Here is a 24,164-nt window from a genome sequence, read left to right on the forward strand (position 1 = left end):
TAATGCAAACATTGTGATGTTGTCTAGAGAAAGCCTTTAATGAAAGTGCCTCAGGTGGCCCAGCATTTATTAAACCACCACCTTCCCATTTTACAAAACAACCCCAAGGGCTTTGTTAGAAATTCACGTAAGATAAATTCTTCCAGACTTACCCATCTTGTCAAGTTTGCTAAATTTGCTAAAGGGATGGGGGGAAAGAAGGGTGTCGCAGTCATCACCATCGCCCCCCTTTCCCCCCAACTTGGTTCTCAGCAACAGCAATCTGATTAGGACTTTCATTACCAGTCAGCAGTTTTTCAAAGAGGTGCATCATTTGCCATTATCATGTGAAAGCCTAATATTATAGATTCTTATCCAAGGTTACAGGAGGGTTTTTTGAGCCACTTCTCCCTGTGATTCCTGCCACTTGACAGAAAAATTTAATACAAAGCTCACAGCGTGATGAGCACAAGTAATTTTGCAATGAGCGGCTGTCCGTGCTATTATCTGTACTTTATTTCCAGTATTTTCTCTCACCAGCATCTATCTGATATTATACTACATTAAATACTGGCATGACACAGTGCACCTGGGCCTCCTGGCTTCTGCCCAGGCCCCTTTTGTCAGTGAAACTGAGCTGTCAGAATATTATCTGATTTCAAAGACTTATTACTGTGTCTTTGTGCATGTTCGCTTCTACAGAGGGACAAACATAAGGTGTAAATTTCTAAAGTATACCAGCATTTGTACATTTATGAGATTCCTGCAATGGCATTTTACATGGTTTCATAGACATTTTATCAGTTTTTATTATCTAGAAGAGAGTGCTCTTAACAGAAAAACTGGCTAAACACCAAACACTGATATAAACACCGAGGTAAAACATAAGAGAAAGTCTGGACCAATGCTGTATGTGTTGTTTGTTTTTTTTATTTATACTTTAGTTTGACACTCAACTGGTATTTTGTTTTTCTGCTTAAGTGGTAATGTGCCAAGTTGGACTGCATAGAATCATAGTTAAAAATTGCAGTCGATTCAGTAGATGTGATCAGCATTTATTTCGCATGTACTTCTTTCAGCATGTTTTCTAATTACACGTAAATTCTTGCTGAGCTCTGCATAATCACTGTTGGACAGTGTAGTGATATATAATCAAGAAATAATTTGTTAATTTCAGGAATGTTAAGAAACTAATTCAGAATTTGACGGAAAAGATACATTCTTATATCTGAAGTACTAGTGAAGACTCTTCTCATTCCATGAAAACATACTCAGAACATTATTAGAATAGAATAGAATAGCCTATGTTATGTACTAATTAGTATCTCCAAATATATATGTATTTTACTTTTCAGGTACCTAAATATTTTTAGTATATTGATATTAAAGACTTTATTTTTGTTGTACTATTCCTATCATAAAAAGTTTATTTTATTTTGTAACCTCAGTGACTGGTAAGAAAAGAAGCTCAGTCAATTGAACCATTCTAATATGGCTGTTTCCTGATTGCTTTATATTTATTAATAACTTGAATGCCATATGGATTTAAGCATTTTCCAATATTTAAAAAAATTACTAGTGATAACTTGCCATGGCCTCAATTTTGTGAAGCTGAAAGAAAATTATTTTCTACAGTTTCTGGGCAATATTATTTTATTAAATATGAACTATTGGTTTCATGAAATAGTTCAGTGAGAGGGAAGATTTGTATGATTCCATTAGAAAAAGGAAAGAATATAAACTTTGAAAGATAGTAAAGTAAGCTAAACGTTGTTGTGTGAATTACTGGGAAAAGTAATAAATTACTATTTTTGCTTTTTTATGGAGGTAAAGTTGATGAACCAAAATCGATAATATAGACTGCCAACAGTATTTATTAAATGTTCTCTATGTATACCAAGTTTGTTGGGGTTGGGGGAGGGGGTTCCCCTTCCACATTAAAATAATAAATTATTGTTACTTATTTGAAATAAAGAAATGGAAAGAATAAGAAAACACAAAGAAGGGTAAAGAGATTGTCCTGATTACTTAATTAGTTCAGAATGATATTAATTGGGTTTTATACTCGATAAACAAACACAACTCTTTGCTTAATGTGGAAGACCTCTACATCATTCACTTATTCTTTGAACTGATGTGTGGTAAGAGCCTACTATGTGCAAAGTACTATCCTGTCATGACTGACAGAACATAAAATAGTTTCCATGTGTTTATAACTCATAGTCTTGGTTCATATGTAGATTAGGAGAAATTGCATGAATATTTAATTAGTCTAAGTTTTACAGAGTTAAACCAAGCAGAAGCACATTTTTAGAAATGAGTTTTAATCCTTCCTACCCTCTCTTTTCAAACTTTCTGAACCATTTACATACTTGATTTAGAAACCAAATCTGCATTATTTCTACAGCCCCACTTTTCATAAAGTATAAATTTGCCACCTTCTTTGAAGCAGTGTTGTTTTGACAATTTGTCACAAATTAGCAGGCCTTGAGATTTTAAGCATTAAGATACGTAAGAGCGCAAGACCTCTACAGTGAGTCAGTGGTGCAGAATTTTCCACATGCATTCTGCTTTTACTACATTGAATCCTACTTTAATAATATTTTATTTTTAACAAAAAAACATAGAAAGACTATTTATGAGAATGCTTGCAACTTTAAATATATGTGTATATGTGTATGTGTGTACATAATATATATAGAGTAATCTAGCAAAGTATCAAGTTTTGAAACTAGTTTTTTAACTCATAAATGTCAAATTATGACAGTGCTCTTTGCTAATATGTGAACTAGAAAAGCTTTTTAATTTGTTTAAATTCCCAGTCCTAAAACATTTTTTCTTAATACCAGTAGAGAAGTTAGTTAGAAAATGTGGTTTCACAAGAAATATCTTGAAATGTTAGTTCATTGTCTTTTCCTCAAATTTTCCAGCTTCCTCTTTACCGTCAATAGCATTATCATCCCCAACGTACCGCTGCTTTGCTATGATAGAGATAATTTTTACTTCTCCCTCACCATCCCTTTCGTCGTTGTTTTGGCAGTTCTCCCAAAATGTTTCTTCCTTTCCATTTTACAACCACCATCCTAGTGTAAGTCCTTATCACTTCATGTATTGATCGCTTCTTCCTACCATCAGTCTCTCCCCCATTCCATTTGTTCTTACATATAACTGCCAGAGTAATATTTCTCAAAGAGTAGTTTCCATTTTGTTTCTTTCTGCTCAAGAATTTTTAATATCTCCCCACTAGATCCAGCCTACACTTCTTAATTTAATCTCCAAGGCCTTTCCTCAGGTGGCTCTCGTGTACTTATCTAGCTTCATCTTTCAGTACTTCTCAGTGTAAACCCTCTCCTTTAGGTAAGTAGGCAGGCTTACCGTTTCCTAACACAGAGAGCAGCGTCAATAAGTGGAAGCTGAAGGTGATCGATATTAGCTCAATAGAATTTAACACACCATTCGCTTCAGTTCTCTTTTATTGAGCACCTATGGTATGCAAGTCATTGTATCACAATCTAGGATAAGATGAAAAATAAGATCATATGATTCTTCAGGAGCTCATGATCTAATAGGAGGAGCACGGCATAATTCAGTCAGGTCCACGTTTCCACCTATTACATTGATGTCCATGCAGTATTCTCTCGTCTGTAGTGCCTTCCGTCCTCCTCTCTCTCACTATTCCATGTCCATGACTCTCAGAACTAGAACAAAGCGATTAAGTCTTCTCTACTAAACTAAGAAAAACAGGTCCATATAATGGCTAGAATGCCATACATAGATTAAGGAAAATCTTGACCCTTACTGACTGTGTTTGACTACGGGCAAGTCACATGTCTTCACAGAGCCTCATTTTAATCATCTGTAAAGTGGGAGTCATGGCGCTGTATTACCTTAGGCTCAAACAAGGTAATATACCTATGTGTATGTGTGTGTTTTGTAGATGTTAAAAGGGTACATATCAGTTATTTAATCTATTGTTACTAAACTAGCTCACACTAGTTTTCCTTCAACTTTTTATATTTCTGCTTTCTTCTACTCTCCTACCCTCTTACTTTTGAAGGCATCATGGGCTTTTCTTGATTTTTTTAAGTTTTATCAGAGCTATTATTTAGACAAAAATTCTGTACCTCAGTTTATTAGACTAAAGTTTGTTTTCTGAGGTACCAATGAAGTTTAACATTTTCCCCAAAATTTATTATTCAGGCTCACATGCCACAAGATTGTTTTCCCTCCTATTTCTAAACCAAATAAGTGTGTGTGTGTGTGTGTGTGTGTGTGTGTGTGTGTGTGTATGTTTAAGACATAAAGGGCTTTGCATTCAGTTCTTGGAAGCTCCCAATTTTTAGTCCATTTAACAATACGTTTATCAATAATCCAATGCAAGCTGCTTGGGTAGTTCAGTGCCTAAGGTTTCAGGAAAATATGTCAAACGATAGGATAGTTCAAGGGATATCTAGAATAAGGGTAAAGTACTAAAAAAGTACTTAGTAATGAATGCTTATAATTATGCTGTTTTCCATACTGAGGTATCTGCCAAGCTTCATTAAAGTTAATTTGGCTAACAAGAAAAAATATAAAAGAAAAATCCGACTTTTTCTCTTTTTGTTTATTTTTCTTCCGTGTCATCACATTCTTTCAGAATATATTTACTGAGTAATTTCTGTATGCAAGGCTCACTATTCTATAAGAGACATAGGGAACAAAAAAGACAAATTACAGGATTTTCCTGTAATCTCTGTTAGGTTCTCATGGAGCTGATAAAAGGGATAAGTCATGTGCATAAATAACTACATGTCCTAGTATTAGTTGAATTGTAGTAAGCGGTAGAACGTGCTAATATGCCTCAAAGCAGAAGAGATTATTTTCATTGGGGGCAGGCGGGGGCAGGGGCAGGTGGAGAAAGCATTTCCTGCTATGCAAATATTGAGGAAAGGAATGCTCATTTTTGCAGAATCTTAAGCATAGACTTGCTGGCATGTGAAACGAGCACAATTGTTCAATAATTTGAGCATTCTTTAACTTTGCTCTTCTCTAGGTTTGGGACATAAACTGAGCTTTTCCAATCCAGTGGCCACTGCTGGGTTTTCCAAATTCGCTGGTATAATAAGCACAACACTTTACAGCATCATCTTTTAGGATTTTAAATGCCTGAGCTGGAATTCCGTCACCTCCACTAGCTTTATTATTAGCAATGCTTCCTAAGGCTTCTTTGACTTCATTCTCCCAGATGTCTGGCCCTAGATGAGTAACCATACCATCCTGGTTATTGATGATGATAAAATCTTTCTTATATAGTTCTTCTGTATATTCTTGCCACCTCTTCTTAATCTCTTCTACTTCTGTTAAGTTTCTACCATTTTTGTCTTTATCATGCTCATTTTTACATGAAATGTTCCTTTGATATCTCTGATTTTCTTGAAGAGATCTCTTGTCTTTTCCATTCTTTTGTTTTCTTCTACTTCTTTGCATTGCACATTAAAAAAACTTATTATCTCTTCTTGGTATTCTCTGAAATTCTGCACTCAATTGGGTCTGTCTTTTCATTTCTCCTTTCCCATTCCTCATTTTCTCAACTATTTGTGAAGCTTATCAGACAACCATTTTATTTTCTTGGTCTTCTTTTTCTTTGGGATATTTTTTATTGCTTCCTCCTGTACAATATTACAGACCTCTTTCCATAGTTCTTCAGGCACTCTGTCTACCAGATCTAGTCTCTTAAATCTACTTATCACTTTGAATTCATATTCAGAAGGAATGTTATTTACATCCTACATATAGAGTCTAATGGTTTTCTTTACCTTCCTCAATTTAAAGTCTGAATTTTGCAATAAGAAGCTCATGACCTGAGCCATAGTTAGCTCCAGGTATTGTTGTAACTGACTGTATAGAGCTTCCCCAACTTTGACTACAAAGTATATAATCAATCTGATTTTGATATTGACCATCTGGTAAGGTCTCTACGCGTTGCCTTTTGGGTTGTTGAAAAAGAGTGTTTATTATGATCAGCGAGTTATCTTGACAAAATTTTGTTAGTCTCTGCTCTGCTTAATTTTGTATTCCAAGGCTAGACTTGCCTGTTGTCCCAGTTATCTTTTGATTTCCTTCTTAAGCATTCCAATCCCCTATGATGAATGTGACATCTTTTTTGGTGTTATTTCTAGAAGATGTTGTAGGTCTTCATAGAACCAATCAACTTTGGCCTCTTTAGCATCAGTGATTGGAGCATAGACTTGTATTATTGTGGTATTGAACAGTTTGCCTTGGATCCAAACAGACATCATTGTCATTTTTGAGATTATACCCCCCTGCCACTGCTTTTTCCACCCTTTTATTGATGATGAAGGCTACTCCATTTCCTCTAAGGAATTTTTGCCCATAGTAGTATAAGTAATGATCATCTGAATTAAATTCATCCATTCAATCCATTTAAATTCACTGACACTGAAGCTGTCAAAGTTTAATGTTTCCATCTCCTGTTTGACCACATCCAGTTTACCTTGATTCACAGATCTTACATTCTAGGTTCTTTTGCAGCATCAAACTTTCCTTTTATCACCAGACACATCCACAGCTGAGCTTCCTTTCAACTTGGCTCAGCCATTTTCATTCTTTCTGGAGCTACTGATAGTTGTTCTCTGTTCTTCCCCAGTATGATGTTGGACACCTTCTGATCTGAAAGACTCATCTTCCAGTGTCATATCTTTTATCATTTTAATAACTGTTGTAACGACAGTGCTGCTTGCAGCTGCTGTGGAGGTGTAAGGCCAATAACACCAGCACTCAGCAGGGCGGATAGCACAGGTTCTTTGATCTGCTTTTCTAAGGAAAGCAACTTTAAGGGGTTTATAATCTTGCTTTAATTAAATATACATATATCATTCACTTAGTTCAGGGGAAAAGTCAGCACCCTGAACGTCAGAGAAAACACAAACAGAAATTACAAGCAGAAATTATATAAACAGAGCAAATAACACAGATCATCAGACAGGGCTTCTGTCTGTCCATAGCAATACATACATAGTGACCAAAGAGAGAAGTACCAACATCTGGGTTTTCAAGTCAGGGAAGCTTCTTAACAGCTACTCAGAGTCTTGTCTGGCCAAGTCACAGGAACACTGTTCCAGTGAATGAGCCCCAAAGGAAAATGCTAACCTCAGAGTATATATATATATATATACTTCTTCAGGGTCAGAGGGCGTCACAACTGTGTGACCCAAACGCATGTGACTTAGGCTTTCTTGTAACTTAAGCAGGTCATCGAAGACTCTTGATTGAAACAAAGAAGAGACTCAGTCAGAGGCGCTTGGTTGCCTTAGTGCTGAGAAGCACTCCAAAAGAAAAAGCAGCCAAAAGTCCCACTTTGCTTGGTATTACAACTATCCATAGGGTTTTCTTGGCAGAGATACTGGAGTGGTTTGCCATTTCCTTCTCCAATGGATCACCTTTTGTCAGAACTCTCCACTATGACCTGTTCATCTTGGGTAACCCTGCATGGCCTAGTGTTTCATTGAACTATGCAAGCCCCTCTGCCATGACACGGCAGTGATCCAGAAGGGTGAGGTTCACTTACTTCAGTTCTGTTCTTGGAACATGTGTCAGTAAGGCAATAATAACAGTGTAGATGATAAATGTCAAAATGCCTGTGTAGTTCTGTATCGCAAAGTATGTGAGACTCTCCACATAGAAGGTAGAAGAAGTAAACCATTTATTCAGACACCAGAGAACCAGATCCCATAACCAAATGTTCAGCTCCCACAGCCAGTCAGCCCACTTCATCATAACAGCAAGGAACTTAAAACACAATATCACAACCTGGAGCCTCCCCTTCCCAAAACCTCTCTGACGTCCTGCTGGGGTCTTCCCAAAAGCAAACTCACAGTACGGCTAAGTCAACCTGTTCATTTCTGACTCTCATGACAGCAGCCGTTAGCAACCATAACTGTGCTTTCTCTCTCTCTCTCTCTCTCTCTCTCTCTCTCTGTCCATTTTCTGTGACATAACATCCTTTTCCTGTCAGGAAGCTCCTCCTACCACACGTGACTTAGACTTCCTATGACATGAGCAGGTCACATGGCCTATTAATGGGTGGGAAAGATCTTCAGATCTAAATTGCTACTACAGAACATTTGTCAGTCTACTTCCTAATGTTCTTCTCCTTCTTCAACCCCTTCAGCTGGCTGTCTGTTTCCATATGTACACTTACAGCCTCAAACTGTTTCTTCTCTCCAGGGTCTCTTATATCCAGGCAGCATTACCACTGCTCTTCACTATTGGCTTGCTTGGATGTATAAATTCTTGTGCAGTTGAGGATGGACAAAGAGAGGAAATCAGTCTCGTTATTTTATAATCTTCAATTTTATTAATACAGTCAGGAAATCAGAGAACAATAAACCTAGAAGGATATATAAAGATCATCTAGTTATAAACAGCTAAAAAGGGGGAAACATTTGTTGAATGGATAAGTGAACAAAATTGTAGCCCCCAAGCTTAAATAACTTACATTATACCATCCTGCATCTACAGAAAATCCTCTAAAACATCAATAAGATGAAAACACAGTATTTTATTGATAATTTAATTAGCGTTTACAGAGGAAATTTATTGTAGGACTTGTAGCTATGATGGAAAAAAACCATTATTTTGTCAGCTCCATTGCTATATACTTTTAAATTTGGCTACTATTAAAGTAGTGAAACAGGGTCTTGAACCCAGGACCTCTATCCAGAGAATCACAGAATCTCTGAGTTAAGGATCTGAGAGATCATATAGTTCAACTTACAACTGAGCAGGGATCCCTTGACAAAATCCATTACAAGCAAGTATCCAGCTCTACTTAAAGAACTCAAATAATGAAGAACTCACTCTTTCCTAAGCCAGCTGTTTGCACCTTTGAACCACTGTAATTATTAAGAAATATTTCCTTATATCACAACAGAACTTTAAAGTTTGCCATTGCTTCATACCTTCATTCCTGCATACCTATTCCATAGAACTTCAAATACTTCAAACGACCTCATATCCTAATTGTCTTCTCTGCTAGGCTTAAACATCACATAATTCATTAATCTCTTACCACCAGTTCCTTAACTTCTCACCACCAAGTTACTGATCCTAAAAATTAAATAATAATTGTCTTCATTATTATTATTAGGGAATTGGATTCCAGGACCTTCCTCTAAAATGCCTTCTAGTTCTAAATTCAGTGATCCTCAGATGACCCTCACATGGCATGCTTCCAGTGTCACACCGTGCTGGCCATTCTCCTCTTCATGTACTCCTTGTTTGAACTCACTTTTCCTGTTATAATCTCCATAACTGAATAGACCACTTCCCATGTTGTCTAATTGATTGTGACTACCCTCATTCTGTAAATTATGTTTTTGTTAACACAGCCAAATATAGCATCCATTTTTTGGTTGCCACATCACACTGTTAACTCTGTTTCCAGATCCCTTAAACCTTCAGATTTTTTTCCCCATGAACTACTGTGTAGTGACATTTCCCTCATCCTGCACTTCCCTCATCCTGTACTTAAGTAGTTGATTTTTTTTAACTTATTTAGAAATATCTCCATTTATCAATATTATGTTTTATTATCTTCAGTTTGGTGCATTATTCTGGCCTATAGAAATGTGTTTAGAACCTTTCTTGGTCATCAAGGATATTTAGAATCCTTCCAAGCTTCAGGCCATCCTTATTTTAATGAACATGCTGTAGATACCTTCATTGATCATTTGAGAAAAAGTGTTCAACAGAAGGCCAAAGAGAGAGAGATCTCTATGGTATTCTACTTGATGCCTTCAATAGACTGGCATCAATCCATTAATTACTGGTCGTTGGGTGCTGTCATTTAGCCAGTTGTGAACATACCTAATTATACTGTCTTTCAGTCCACATCTCTATCTTATCCACAGACCTATGGTGGAAAAGATGATTTGTTAAATACCTTGCTGAAATCCAATTAGTCTGTGTCTATGGCATTTCCCTGATCTGTCAGTCTACGAACTCAGACACTCCTTCCCGCAAAAAAGGAAATGAAGTTAGTCTTGCATGACTCGTTCTTGATGAACCCATGTTGGCTTCTGCTGATCACCATTTCCTTTCCTAAATGCCTACTTTAATAATGCACTAAAGAATATTATCAGCAGTCATTCACGCTTACTGGCTCATAACATGCAAGAAGTCATCTTTCCTTTTTTGAAAATCAGGGGATTACATCAACTTCCCTTCAAATGTTGTTCAGTTGGAGATAATATCACATCATGTTGAATTCAGCTTTATGAGGGGGGTGTTGGAGTATTCCACTGCTTAATTAATTTAATTTATATAGGCATAGTGGGTAGAGAGCCAGTCTTGAAGCCAGGAAAATACTGGCTGTGTGACACTGCAACTTTTTTAAGATTATAAATTGCAAAGAAATTGTTCATGAGCTGCTTTGTTCAAATGCTGTGACTCACCCAGAAGTTCCCTATACCACTGAAATCACAGGTCCAGTCCCTGTCTCTATAATTTTAAAATCTTTGTGCTAATTAGGTAGTGATAACATGAAATTCTTTATTGAGGATGGTGTTTTGGGTAATCTTGATGCTATAATTTCTAAAGGAAATGTATATTGAACTTTGACTTTAAACACTCGATTTGCGCGTGTAGCACATTGTGTAATGCAAGTGTGATAATTAGTCAATCAATAAGCATTTATTGAGCATTATTATTTAATAGATCCTACTAGATACAAGTGATAAAAACTACAAAGACTGAAATAGTCCCTGGTCTCAAGGAGCTGACATTCTGTTGGTGAAAAACAGTATGTACCTGTATAAGTAAATAAAGAAGAAATACGAAATAGTCCCAAAGTCGTTAGTAAGGGAGAGCACTTGCCGTTGGAAGGATCCAGAAAGATGAGCTTGAGTTGCATCTTAAAGGAGACGAGGGACTCTGTGAGGCAGAAATGAAGGAGGAGGATATTCCAGGAATAGGAGAGAACTGTTGCAAAGGCAAAAAGATAGGAGGGGGTGCCGTGCGTGAGTAACAGAAGGCCAGACTGCTTGGATTATTTGCACTGCTGTAGATGGAAAGACAGGTTGTGGGGCTGGGTTATGAAAGGCTTTACAAGTGAGAGGCATTTACATTTTATCCTAGACACAATATGGAAACGCTGGAGTCTCTTGAGTAGGGAAGTAAAATGATTAGATATGTATTTTAAAAAAATAGAAGACTGTTTTAATTGTCAAGGAGAGAGGTGGTGAAGGCCTGAACCATGGTGGTAAACTTTTTAATTTATTTTTAGTTTTCAACATTCATTTCCACAAGATTTTGAGTTACAAATTTTCTCCCCATCTCTCCCCTCCCCCACCCCAAGATGGCATGTATTCTGATTGCCCCTTTCCCTAGTCTATCCTCCCTTCTGTCACCCTACTCCCCCATCCTTATCCCCTTATTGCCTTTACTTTCTTGTAGGGCAAGATAGATTTCTATACTCCTTTGCCTGTATATCTTATTTCCCAGTTGCATGTAAAAATTTTTTTTTAACATTTGGTTTTAGAACTTTGAGTTCCAAATTCTCTCCCTTCTTCCCTCCCCACCCACCCTTCTTAACAAGGCAAGCAATTCAATATAGGTTATACATTTATCATTATGCAAAACACTTCCATAATAGTCATGTTGTGAAAGACTTTATTTCCCTCTATCCTATCTCCCTTCATTCAGTTTTCTCCTTTGACACTGTCCCTTTTCAAAAGTGCTTGCTTTTGACTACCTCCTCCCCCAATCTGCCCTCCCTTCTATCATCCCCCTCCTCTTATCCCCTTCTCCCCTACTTTCCTGTAGGGTAAGATTGAGTGTGTATGTTATTCTCTCCTTAAGCCAAATCCGATAAGAGCAAGGTTCACTCATTCCCTTTCACCTGCCCCCTCTTCCCTTCCAAAAGAACTGCTTTTTCTTGCCACATTTATGTGAGATAATTTACCCTATTCTCCTTTCTTCTCCCAATATATTCCTCTCACCCATTAATTTTATTTTTTTAGATATCATCCCTTCCTGTTCAACTCACCCTGTGTCTTCTGTCTATATATATATGTATATTCCCTTCAACTACCCTTACACTGAGAAAGGTCCCGTGATGAACTGCAATGTTATCTGTGTGAATAGAGAGAAGGTATCATTGGATGTGGACATTGAAATGACAATATTGGCTACACAGGGAAAATGAGGAGTTGAGAATCCTGCAGTGGAAGACTGGAAGGACTGATAGAAATAGGGAAATTTGGTATGTGTTGGTTATGAGATGCCTTGGAGATATCTAATATTAAAATTCCAATAGTAGTTGGAAGTACAGGATTAAATCTCAGAAGAAAATCTGGAGCTAGATAAATAGATCTGCATATGAATGATAATCACCAAGAAGGAGTATAGAGAAGAAAGATAATCTCTAGATAGGTCCTTGAGGAACACTCGCAGTTAGGCAGTCTGATATGAATGATGAGGGAAATGAGGAGGGAGCACAAGGCGCCACTCCCCCACCACCACCACCACCAAAAAAGAGCATACGGAAGCAGAGGGTGGTCAGTAGAATCAAAGGAATGCAGCAGAAAGATAAAGGACTGGAAAAAAAAAAGCTAACAGATTTGTCAATTAAAAAAGTGTTGATATCTTTGGAGAAAGGGTATTAAATTAAATGGAGAGGTCAGAACTCCATTGCTAAAGTTGAGGAGTAACAGGAAAGTGGAAGTAATCCACAGTTTTGTTTTTTTTTCCCCCCTAGGAATTTGAGAAAAAAACAGAACTTGAGGACATAATAGGCCCTAGTGAAGGTTTTTGTTTGTTTTTTTCGAGGGGGGAAGGTGGGGCAATTGGGGTTAAGTGACTTGCCCAAGGTCACACAGCTAGTAAGGTGTGTCAGGTGTCTGAGGCCAGATTTGAACTTGGGTACTCCTGACCCCAGGGCTGAGGCTCTACTCACTGTCCCACCTAGCTGCCCCAGTTTTTTTAAAGGATAGGGGAGACCTGCCTATGTGTACTTAGTACTTAAATATGTAAATGAATCTATATTTTCGTTAGTATGTATATACTGTCCAACAATGAACATTGTAACACCTCATTCCCCATCTACCTCTCATAGAATCACAGAATTTCAGTTCTCAGGAACTAAAGAGGCAATCTAGGCTAATCCATATCCAAGAAACAATATAATCTACAACATATCCAACATACTTACCTAGCCTTTGTTTGTCTAGCCTTTGCTGGAAGACTTCCAGTGAGGGAGAATCCACATGTTCAAGGCATATATCTCTGAACCGTCAGCTTTGAGGCATACATGCATGAAATTTCCCACATATGTATTCTTACTGCCTTTCTTGCTGATACTAACTTTTCCTATAAATAAGACATTCATTTTGAAACATCTCTAAAATGGTAAATTCTTTATAATCCAAATATTTACTTAGAAGAAATTGTCCATTTGCTGATGTTACATATTCTTTTAATAAGTAGATCCTGGTGTTTTTTAAGTAGTGAATCCAGTCTATGTCTCAGTACATAGAACTCCCCAGTAAAACTGTTCATAATGCTTTAAATTTAAAACTACTGAGCTCTCAAGATGGTGCTGTATACTAAGGACTATATATTCTTGGCCTTTTTTCTTCCACTCTTATACTTACATTTTATTCTTCCCACCCAAGACATAAATAGCAAACAAAGAAATGAAAATCAGAGAGGAAAAAAGCAATGCTTATATTTTTACTCATTTTGTGTGTGTCTACCTAGATCAGCAAAACTATTCCCAAGCTGTTCTAAATATAACTTTCAATAAGCTTCCACCCAGAATGACTTATCTTAGAATCACAGAAATCCAGCCAGGAGGGATCACTCATTATCTCTATATGGCTAAGTTGAAACCACTTGGATCTGTTTGACTATGAAATTCCTTGGTATTTAGGTCTGTTCAACAGGGAGAAAACCTTGGTGGAAGCATGGGGGGCAGGAGAGGGGCACAGTGGTGTAGATCAAACCTAGCAGGCATAATCAGAAGATGATTAGCTAAAGGGGTTTTTAATTGAACCACCTTCTTCAGGGTGTTATGTCAGAGATAGGGAAGAAGAGAACCTTTAGGAACAGTCACAGGGTAGACAAGTGCCAAATGAGAGTACTTTTAGGAAGAGAATAATAATTATAGAGGGGAATGAGACTTAAAAAGAGGTTTCATATGGAAATTTAATTTTTGAAACTAAGTACTCTATTTGGAATAGACATTTATTACTTTTCTCTTGTTCATTATTAACTGCTTAGCTTCTTCCCACTTTTTTTTAAAGGTTTCAGTCACCATTTTGATTCCAGTCATACTGTCACTGGCTTTCTTGTTCAGTGAATCAGTCCTCCTTTTCCATCTGTTAATGTTATTGTGCTTATGTAGTGTTTATTTAAGTTATTACTATTATTTCAGGTGCCCTGAAATCTTTAACCTTGTTAAAAGGTTTTATTTTAAATGCTGCATACTTAAAGTGATTCATGTATAGACTGTATTCAAGGGTTGTGTGAGCGGATAGAAGAGCAACAGGGGTGATCGGCTAGAAGACTGATTCATGGAGCAATACGAATAAGAGCAGAGTTTGCCTGAGATTAATAGGCCATAGTGCTCTAAAGAGAGTTGGCTATCAATCTCTCTCTCTAAGCCTGTAGAAGGAAAGCTATTTGGAAGTTAAGGAGGCCTGATCTAGAGAGAAGCAGTATATAGCCACAATTGTCCAATTTAACTGTGACCCAAAATGTGGGGCGAACAAGACTTTCGCTTAGTGATAGCCAAGGATTTAAACAGGGCATGGTACCATGGGTTCATGGACTGGGTGAGGCAGTAACACCAAAATAGAATCTGTAAAGGTCCAGAGGCAAAGGTCATGCCCATGCAATGAAAAGGAAGAAATCATGTTTTTATTCCAAAGCCCAAGAAGTGCCCTAGGCAAAGGACATGGCTGTGTACTCTAAGGAAGCTATTAGTAGGATTGAATAGCAGAGACAAAATCAACAGTCCAGAACCAGAGCAAAGGCCAATAACAAGGCGGGTCAAAGGAAGCCGCAGACAACAAACAAAGCTTTTGCAAAGATATTGAGCACTATGTTATTCTCGGTGGCCTGGGAGCCCTGATTGTTTCTATGTCCGGACTGATCAGTTCATTCAGCAGATGTGATGTGCCTGTTCTCCTCATCCTTCTTGACCTCTCTGCAGCCTTTGACATTTTTGATTGCTCTTTTTCCTTGAGACTCTTACCTCTGGATTTTCATGACTTCACTCTCTCCTCCGTTGTCTTCCCATTTATCTGACCCCTCCTCAGTCTCTTTTGCTGGATTTTATCCAAGTCAAGCCTGCTAACTGTGAGTGTCCCTCCAAGGCTTAGTCCTAAGCTCTCTACTTTTCTCCTATTCTACTAGTAGTGGCAATCTCATCACTCTGGTGTATTCAACCTTTATGCTGCTAACTCAGATCTACTTATCCAGTCCTAATCTCTCTGCTAACCTCCAGTCTCATATCTCCAACTGCCTATTGAATATCTTGAACTGGATGCTCTGTAGACATCTTAAACTCAAGATGTCCAAGACTGAACTCATTATATTTCCACCAAAACCTTCCTATCTTCCTACCAAGTCTGCCCATTCACCCAGGCTCACAGTTTAGGTGTTTGTCTTCCTCAACTCTTCATTCTGTCTTTCCCCATATCCAAGATGTTGCCAAAACCTATTGATTCTTACCTTGGGAACATCTCTGATATAATCCCCTCCTCTTCTCCAACAGTGCCACTGCCCTGGTGTAGCCCTCATCACTTCACACACCTGAAGTATTACAATAGCCTGCTGGTTGATCTCTCTGCCACAAGTCTCTCCCCACCCCAGTCCATTCTCTACTCTGCCGTCAAAGTAATCTTATTAAAGCACAGGTCTGACCATATTGTAACTCCCTCCCCCAATTGTCTCCCTATCCTGTCCATTGTCTCCCTATCACTTCCATGATGAAATATAAAATCTTTTCTATGGAATTCAAATCCCTTCAGAACCTGCCCTATCACCTCCTAGCTTTCCAATCTTCTTACACTCCAATCACATATTCTTTGATAGTGACACCGACTTCCTTGGATTCTTCAAACAAAACACTTCCTCTCCAGACTGAACATTTTCACTCTCTGTGTTTCATGCCTGAAATGCTCGCCCTCCTAGTCTCCGCATCCTGGTTTCCTTTGAGTCGCAGATAAAATCCTGTGTTCTGTGAGAAGCTTCTTGAGGAGCTCACGGTCAGGGACTGTCTTTTGCCTTCCTTTCTGTCTCCAGTGCCTAGCAAAGTGCTAACCAGCAAAGAGGCTACTAAACATGTTATATCAGAACTGACAGTACGGACTAGTATTATGGACAAGTTTATTCATATGAACTCTATGTGATACGGAATTTATAAATTCCATGTCTATATGGTCAAACTCCTCAGGACACAAACCTTTTGCTAATGTATAGATTTTTACTTTAGAATTTTAGCCAAATGAGATCATGTGGACTAATGAATAGTCGCTTAGAATTTGTTCGAATCAAATTGGATTGAATTGACGTCAAGAGATAGATTCTATTCTATTGCTGCTGACGTAATGGTTAATACTGGGCCTAATATTCACGGAGCTCCGATCTTCTGGGTTGTAATTATCCAGATAACAGATTTTATTCATATTCTTTTATCCTAAGTATTTCTATAATATGTAAAGTTAAGGAAAGTAAATTTGAAATCTTATATCAACATATACACTCTTCTAATCAGGACTGTGATTTTAAGAAACAAAGTCTCATGTTAAATTTATCTAACTATAGGGTTTATTGATAATGTAGAATGCAACTTAGTAGACATACTCATAAAAAAAGATACAAATTATGTCTTCCCAGTGCCATCTTAGGTCCTTACCTTAGTCTGCTTCAGGGAAATGAAGCTGCACACCTAACGGGAATACTGCAAATCATCTCTAAACAAGCAGCAGACCTATTCTAGATTATGTAAAAATAGAAGAAAAAAAGGGGGCACAGACACTATGAAGTTTTATCCTGAGGTAGGGAAAGGTAGCTGTAGGCTTTTTCCAATATAAGTGGACCTCAAGTACCTTGATACGCATCAGTCACAAATAGGTTAGAACAGAATTAGCAGCAAGGGTTGGGGGGCAGGTAGAATTTGTTTGTAGGCAAGGGATTTATTACATAGATATTCCATTACAGTAGGTGGCTAAATCTGCATATCTCCCCTCCTCTACTGGGAAAAAAGTTTTGTCTAACCAGCCTACATTTGCACATACTCACATATAAATCGGGCTTAATTTACATCTCTGTCAGTTACTAGATGTATGTTCCATGATCAAGTCATTTCATAGCTCTAAACATGGTTTTTCTCCTCTGTAAAATGAGTAGGTTAAAGCAAATGAAATTAAATAGCCTTTGAAACTAAGCTTTTTTTATTTTCCTATTAAGCAGGATTTTAAAAAATAAAAAGAATATCGAATGTAAAATGATTAATTTTGTTACTTTCAGCTGTCATCCACTGATCTATAAACTTTAAGCTATGGGATACAGGAGATCACAGTTCAATGTCAGTAGAGATAATTGTGTGATTTTCTATGTAATATACTCAAATATTTAACATTTCTGAATTTTTCTTTTAGATCTTCCCCCTCCTCCAGTGCCGCCACCTGCTATAAAATCTCCCACTGTCCAATCCAAGGGACAGCTAGAGGTTCGACCCGTAATGTTGCCAAAACTCCCCAATGTAGAAGCAAGAGCAGACAGATCATCAGAAAGAAAAGGCGGTAGCTACAAAGGGAGAGAAGCATCGGATGGAAGACAAGTTTCTGAAATGAGGACAAATCCAGGAGATCATAGAGATTCGCAAGAACTGCAAGGTGACGCAAAAGCACGAGGAAACAAGGTGTCAAAGAGAGAAGTTCCACCAGCAAAAACCCATCTTGTCCAAGGTAGTATTTGTGCTTTAGTGAAAATATTAACTGAGGAAACATAAGGAAACATTTATTTTTACTATTGCATGTGTCCTGGTTGGTACGCATGGTAGCTGGTTGGCTCAGTTGGCAGGAGTGTGTTGCTATGAGACCAGGGTAATGTATTTGACTCTGTTATGGGCCAGTTAGCTTCGTTTTGTTCCGTGGCCAGGACTCCACCCTGTATCAGGCATTTTTCTCTCTTGGGGTAACATAATGGGTAAAGTTGGCTGGCCATTTCAAGCTGAATCTCACACAATGCATCCTTCTCTTCAGACCAGTCTAAGACTTGGGTCCCTACTGTGAAGGATGCACCCCTCCTCCCACCTCCTAGGAGTGCTCAAGCCCCTAGGGAATGATTTATACTGATTAGTCTCACCAAAGGGAAACTTACAAACAAAAACGTCAAGTTATTCATTTTCAGAATTAATCTGGCTCCAGAACCACAATTGGGCATCAGCAGTTTGGAGCTGGAGTGAGGAAGATCCGATTTAAATTTAGGCTAAGATCCTTACTGGCTATGTGACCCTAGGCAAGTCACTCTACTCTGTTTGTATCAGTCTCATCTATAAGATGGGGATAATGGCACCACCCACCTCCCAGGGTTGTTGTGAAGATAAAATGAGATGATGTTAAAGTGCTTCACAAATCTTAAAGTTCTGGATAAATGTTAGCCGTTATTGTTATTGTTCCAAGGAGCAAATTAGAGATATTATTTATGAATGTAAAATCTGAGCAAAGTAGATCGATGTCCCTATGAAGCTGAGGTAGACTAGTGAACTATTTTCACTTCTACACTATAAGAGGCCCTTTGAACAGGAATAGAGACTGGCTATCTACACCCAGACATGCCTTTTCCCTAATAAAGATACTGACCAAATCTTATTCCTCCACTTCCCTTTTTCTAGATACCAAGACGGATGGTCACTGTATTTTTTTTTTTTTGCATTTATTGTTTCATTCTCCTCCAATTTACTTTCACCCGGCATAATTTCCAGGCTCACGATAAGAAAGGCATGCTGACATATAATATAACGATTGATTCACTTCAAAGAGTAGGTTTCTTGAATTGATATTATCTTGATCATCTCTAATGCTAAATGGATTCTAAGGTACATCTTACCCTGGGTCTCTTCCTATTATTCATCGCCCATAGTGGAAAGAGACTGAGCCAGAAACCATAGCTAGAGGAACGCAAATCCATCGTCACTGTTGGAAAAACAATTCAGAATATATGCCTTACTAGCAGGGAGGAAAGAGATACAAGTAGCATCGTTCTTACATACATCATTAGAGCTTCGGAGTGTTGATTTTTCCTGACTTGTCGTCATTATTCATACTAAGACAGCATCTAGGTTCCTTCAATGAATTCCATTGATCGGGCTTGGAAGAACTATTTTTTTCCAGTACTAAAAGATTGGACAGATGTGATAGCTAAGATGCTGTTGATGATCTCCGAAAGTCCTTAGAGAATAAGAAAGGACCGACATAGGGCTAAAGAAGGGCAAATGCTGTGGTTTTTATTAAGGTGAAGAGGATGCACTCTGCAAACTAGACTAATGAATTTGGCGTATTCCTAATAATATGAGATGATTTGTGAGCATTTAGAAGGGAAATTAATAATCCTTAAAAGTCAACATGACTTTACAAAGGAGATGTATACTTTGATTAGCCTTGACTATGCTTGACTAATGTTATTCCTCTTTTTGATAAGGTTAGCGGACTGGTACAAGAAAATGCTGTAGATACAGTATTTGATTTCAGCAAAACGTTCAACAATTTCTCTCATGCTTTCTTTGTAGACCAATGGTGAGAGATGTGGGTTAAGTAATATTTGGTAGATTCAAAATTGGTTGAATGTCTATAACCAAAGAGTAGTGAAAAAGGCATCAAGTTAAATTTTGAGGGAGTGCTCTAGTGGGGGGTCCTGGGAAATGGTCCTTGGCTCTGTAACGTTCAACTCTTTTAATCAATCCCATAAATAAAGTCATAGAATGAATTAAGCTTGTGGGTGACAGGAAGATCTAGCTAACAGATTGGATGACAGTCAGGATACAAAATGATTTCAGTAGGCTGAGTAGTAGGTTGAATTGAATTAGGCCAATATAATAGGGATGAATTAAAAGTGTTACACTTGTGTTCAAAATATCACCTTTGCAAGATCCAAATGAGAAAAATGTGGCTACACAGTTTATGGGGAAAGATCTGAAGAATTTAGTGATTATTAGTCAAGAATAAAATGACAACCACAAAATCTACTGTTCTCCTAGGCTAGATTAAGAGAGTCTTAGTGGGGACAGGGGATGGGTGGGGTGGGAGAGAGGAGAGAAATTGAGAAAGAGACAGAGAATATCAAGGGCAAGCTTAATGTCTTCAATGGGGAGGAACTGCTGTACTATGTTCTGATCAAGAGTTCTAAGTACTACGTTTTAGGAAAGACATAGATAAACTGTTGTTCCCAGAATAGGGCAACCAGAAAGTTGGGAGAACAGTCACTTGATGGAACTCAGGGTGGGTAGCCTGGGAAACAAGAAAGCTTAGAGGATAGAGATACATGAGAGTTGTTGTCAGGTATTATTATATGGTCAGAAGGCCCGTGAGGAAAACTGGGATCAATGGATGGAAATTACAGAGTGAGAAAGATTTAGACTCAAGGTAAAAAAAGAAACTTCCTTTAATTAAACTATCCAAAAAGTGGAGGAGACTGCCTCTGGAGGTTGTGGATTGATCTTCACTAGAGGTCTTCAAGCATAAGCTAGATGACTACTGGGTGATGCTGGCAAGAAAATTCTTAGATACTGGTTGAAATTGATGGCTTTTGGAGCCTTTCCAGCTTTTGGATTGCATGATTCTATGGTTTTCATCAATTTCTTTTTTTGCAGTTTGAGGGCAAAATGACTTTCAAATGTTAGATATTTCCTGTTGCTTACATATATTAATTTTTTTATGCAGAAGATATTCTGCCATACTGTAGACCTACATTTCCAACATCAAATAATCCCAGAGATCCAAGTTCTTCAAGCTCAATGTCATCTAGAGGTTCAGGAAGGCAAAGAGATCAGGCAAATGTAGGTCGAAGGAATATTGCCGAGATGCAAGTGCTTGGAGCATATGAAAAGGAGGTGGACAATGAAGAATTAGAGGTATCAGTTGTGAAATCCAGATTTTGTGCATGTGTTTATGCCTGCTTGATATCTGTTCCCAAAATTAGGTTCAGAAAAATCTGTTAACCCACAACAAAAAGACAATAGACTACTAGAAACCTGCTGGTCATTTTTAAAGCGTTGCTCACATTGCAGTCCCCCACAGGCCAGTTTCTTGTAGGTCATGTGTTCATCTGTAGATTTGCATTGCTATATAAACCACATATTTAGAAACACGAAGGACTTATTTCGAGAAATGCCTCGTCCAATACTGTAGTGTGTTTGGGAGATTTTGATACCATGATGTGTATTGCCTGTCATAATTCTTGAACATCATGTTCTTTTGGCTAAGAGCTTGTTTCTCCTTTTCATAAAGTATTCTTTATGACTAATCTTTTGACAAATATATTTGGCCCCAAATTGTTTCTTGCAATGAACATTCTGTTTACACTAAATAAACAAGGAGTGGAACATGAAGCCAACTAGGAATGCCTGTCTTAATTCTCTAAGAAGCTCTATAGATTTGGGTTTTATATTAAGCTTTGGAAAAAAATTCTTACTTAATTTGTTATAGACTATAGAATATAATAGGTCCTAAAACAGTAATATTTGAATTGACTGGAATTCATTGTGCCCATAAACATGCATTCTCCTTATCAGTCCCCCCAAAGCAACTTTTAAAATACAAGAAGCTTTAAAATGTTCATATTTTTTAAAAAACTATGTTTCATTTCTCTTACAGGAAACTGAAAGCTGAAGAAGTTGAGATGCTTTTAACAGGCTTATATCATCTAATGTGAAAATTATCACTCAAGAAGCCTATTGTCTGATGACATATGACACCAGAAATTATGTTCAGTGCAATCAGAGTGTACAAATTTTCATTTATTCCTCTCCTCTGAATATCATTTTTAAAAGTTCTGTTGGGAGTTTTATTGCTGTGATCTAATATCTTTCCCTATAAAAAGCCTCTTATTTTCCCTCCATGTGTCCCCAAACCTTTATACCTTATCCCCAGCAAGGGAAGAATTTACCTGTGGAGTATAGTGGAATTTAAGCTCCAAAGTTGGTCAAAGTGTTGAAGGTGGCGACATGTGCATCTTGGGTACCTTCTCCCAGAAGATGCTACTTAGATTCACTCATTTCTTATATACCAAGTATGGTACATCATTGATAAAGGACACAAAGTTGCATACAGTCAACTTTCATGAAAGGGCTTATCTAATACAGTATTTTTTTCTCTATAATTCACTGTTAATGCAGATTATAACATGAAAAAGATTTTGGTTATTTTTTCTTCCCCATACAGGTTTTTTTTTAAATCTGCCCCTCATCTCACCCTTTGCTGAATTGGGGAGGGGAGGGAAACTAGGGAGGGAGACATTGGGGGATGTGAGGTAAATGCAAAACTACAAGAAAATTGGGATGGGAGGAACAATATTGTAAATATATATTCTTTTCGACCCCTGTTGGTACTTTATTTTTGTCTTCCTTTCAGTCATTGAAGTACATTCTTTAAAAAGAAAAAAAACAACATCCTTTTGGATAGATAGGTTTAAAGCCAATTGGATCTCTGGTTGTCTAGTCATTGTCATAAGTAAGTCTAGCAAAAACCTTGTTCTATTTTTCAATTAAAAACAATTATAAATACATATTAAAAACAAATAGATGGTTTTTAATGACCAATTGAGTAAGGGCACCATCTTAACTGGCAAAAATTTCTTCTGGAAGTGTCAGTTCACCTTACAGAAGTGCCACTTAAAGAAGTTTGATTTTTTTTTTTTTTGGTAATGCACTGTTTTTTTATCTTTTTTTTTTGGTTTTAAAAGCACAATCACTAAACTTTATTTGTAAACCATTGTAACTATTAACCTTTTTTGTCTTATTGAAAAAATGTTCAGAAGTTTTTCTTCATCTTTTTATTAATGCTGTTTGTATTTGGAATATTTGAATGATGACAGATGGTAAAGTAACTTACATACTTATTTGTGGACCATAGGCAGAACATTTCTCACTTTTCCTGGAGTTCTGGAAAATTTGCAAGTTTAATGTAGCAAAACTTACAGGATTTTCATATAAGCTCAAATAGAGGCATTGATTGTTTAGAATTGCCAAATGATGCCCTCTGTCTGTAGTTTTTTATGATCTTTTTTTGTTATTATATAAATTTCCTTAATTTTGTCATTGGTGCTAATTGAAAAAAAATGTGTGTTTTCATGGACAACTATCAGAACTAGCCCCATTGAAATAAATTTTTTTTTAAAGTTTGGTATGTACCAAAAACTAAAAGTGTTCATTTAGGTAATTTTTAAAAAGTTACATAGAACGGCTGTGCAGTACTAAGGGAACAATCCATGTGATTAATGTTTTCATTATGTTCATGTAAGAACTTCTTATTTTTTAGCCATAATTTTGCATACTGAGGATCCAATAATCAGAAAAATAATTTTTGTCACATTATTTATTAAAAATGTTCTCAAATACATCATTCTTTCTCAAGTTGTTATTGCGTCTCATTTTCGTCTTTACACAAATAACTATATTTAGTAGAGTCTCATTTGCTTAATATTTCACCAATATAGTGCTCGATTAAGTGAAGTTTTAGTGTTATTCTTTCTGAATACCAATATAAATCTTAGGGAAGTCTTACGTTGCACTCAGAGTTACAACTATGGATGGGAAAACGACCGTCCACGTAGCTCTAAACATAGAACTTTAAATTGGGGAGGTAGGGTCCAGGGATTCTCAATGGTAAATCACATGCTCTGCTCACTCTTGCCCCCCCACCCCATGCATGATAAAGCTGGAAATTTCTGACATTACCTCAAGTCTAGGCGTTGAGCTATTTGCTGCACCATTAGATAAATCAGTTATTCAATCAGAAAGCATTCTAAGGAAGGAACGATATCAAAGCAGTAAAATATTGCATCAAATCAGAAGCGAGTAGTATTAAAACAGTCAAATATATCTGTGATCTTACTGTTCAGAAGTTTCCTCCAGTGTTTTGATGGCAACTCATCTATTCCTTTATGACTCTTGTCCATCT

At 37.3% G+C, this 24,164-nt stretch overlaps 1 protein-coding gene across 2 annotated transcripts in view; it reads left to right on the top strand.

Annotated features, from left to right (window-relative positions):
- Positions 1-23,601, top strand: part of ROBO1 (roundabout guidance receptor 1) — a 196,418-nt gene extending 172,817 nt beyond the window's left edge. For both annotated transcript variants that reach the window (XM_036754542.1, XM_036754543.1), the window contains 3 exons: positions 17,646-17,954; positions 20,928-21,118; positions 21,861-23,601. In XM_036754542.1, coding sequence (XP_036610437.1) covers positions 17,646-17,954; positions 20,928-21,118; positions 21,861-21,875 — 515 coding nt within the window. In that variant the 3' untranslated portion in view covers positions 21,876-23,601. The remainder of the gene's footprint in view (positions 1-17,645; positions 17,955-20,927; positions 21,119-21,860) is intronic.
- Positions 23,602-24,164: the final 563 nt, after the last annotated feature.

The sequence above is a fragment of the Trichosurus vulpecula genome, chromosome 4 (assembly GCF_011100635.1).
Source record: "Trichosurus vulpecula isolate mTriVul1 chromosome 4, mTriVul1.pri, whole genome shotgun sequence".
In the NCBI taxonomy this organism is placed as follows: Eukaryota; Metazoa; Chordata; class Mammalia; order Diprotodontia; family Phalangeridae; genus Trichosurus; species Trichosurus vulpecula.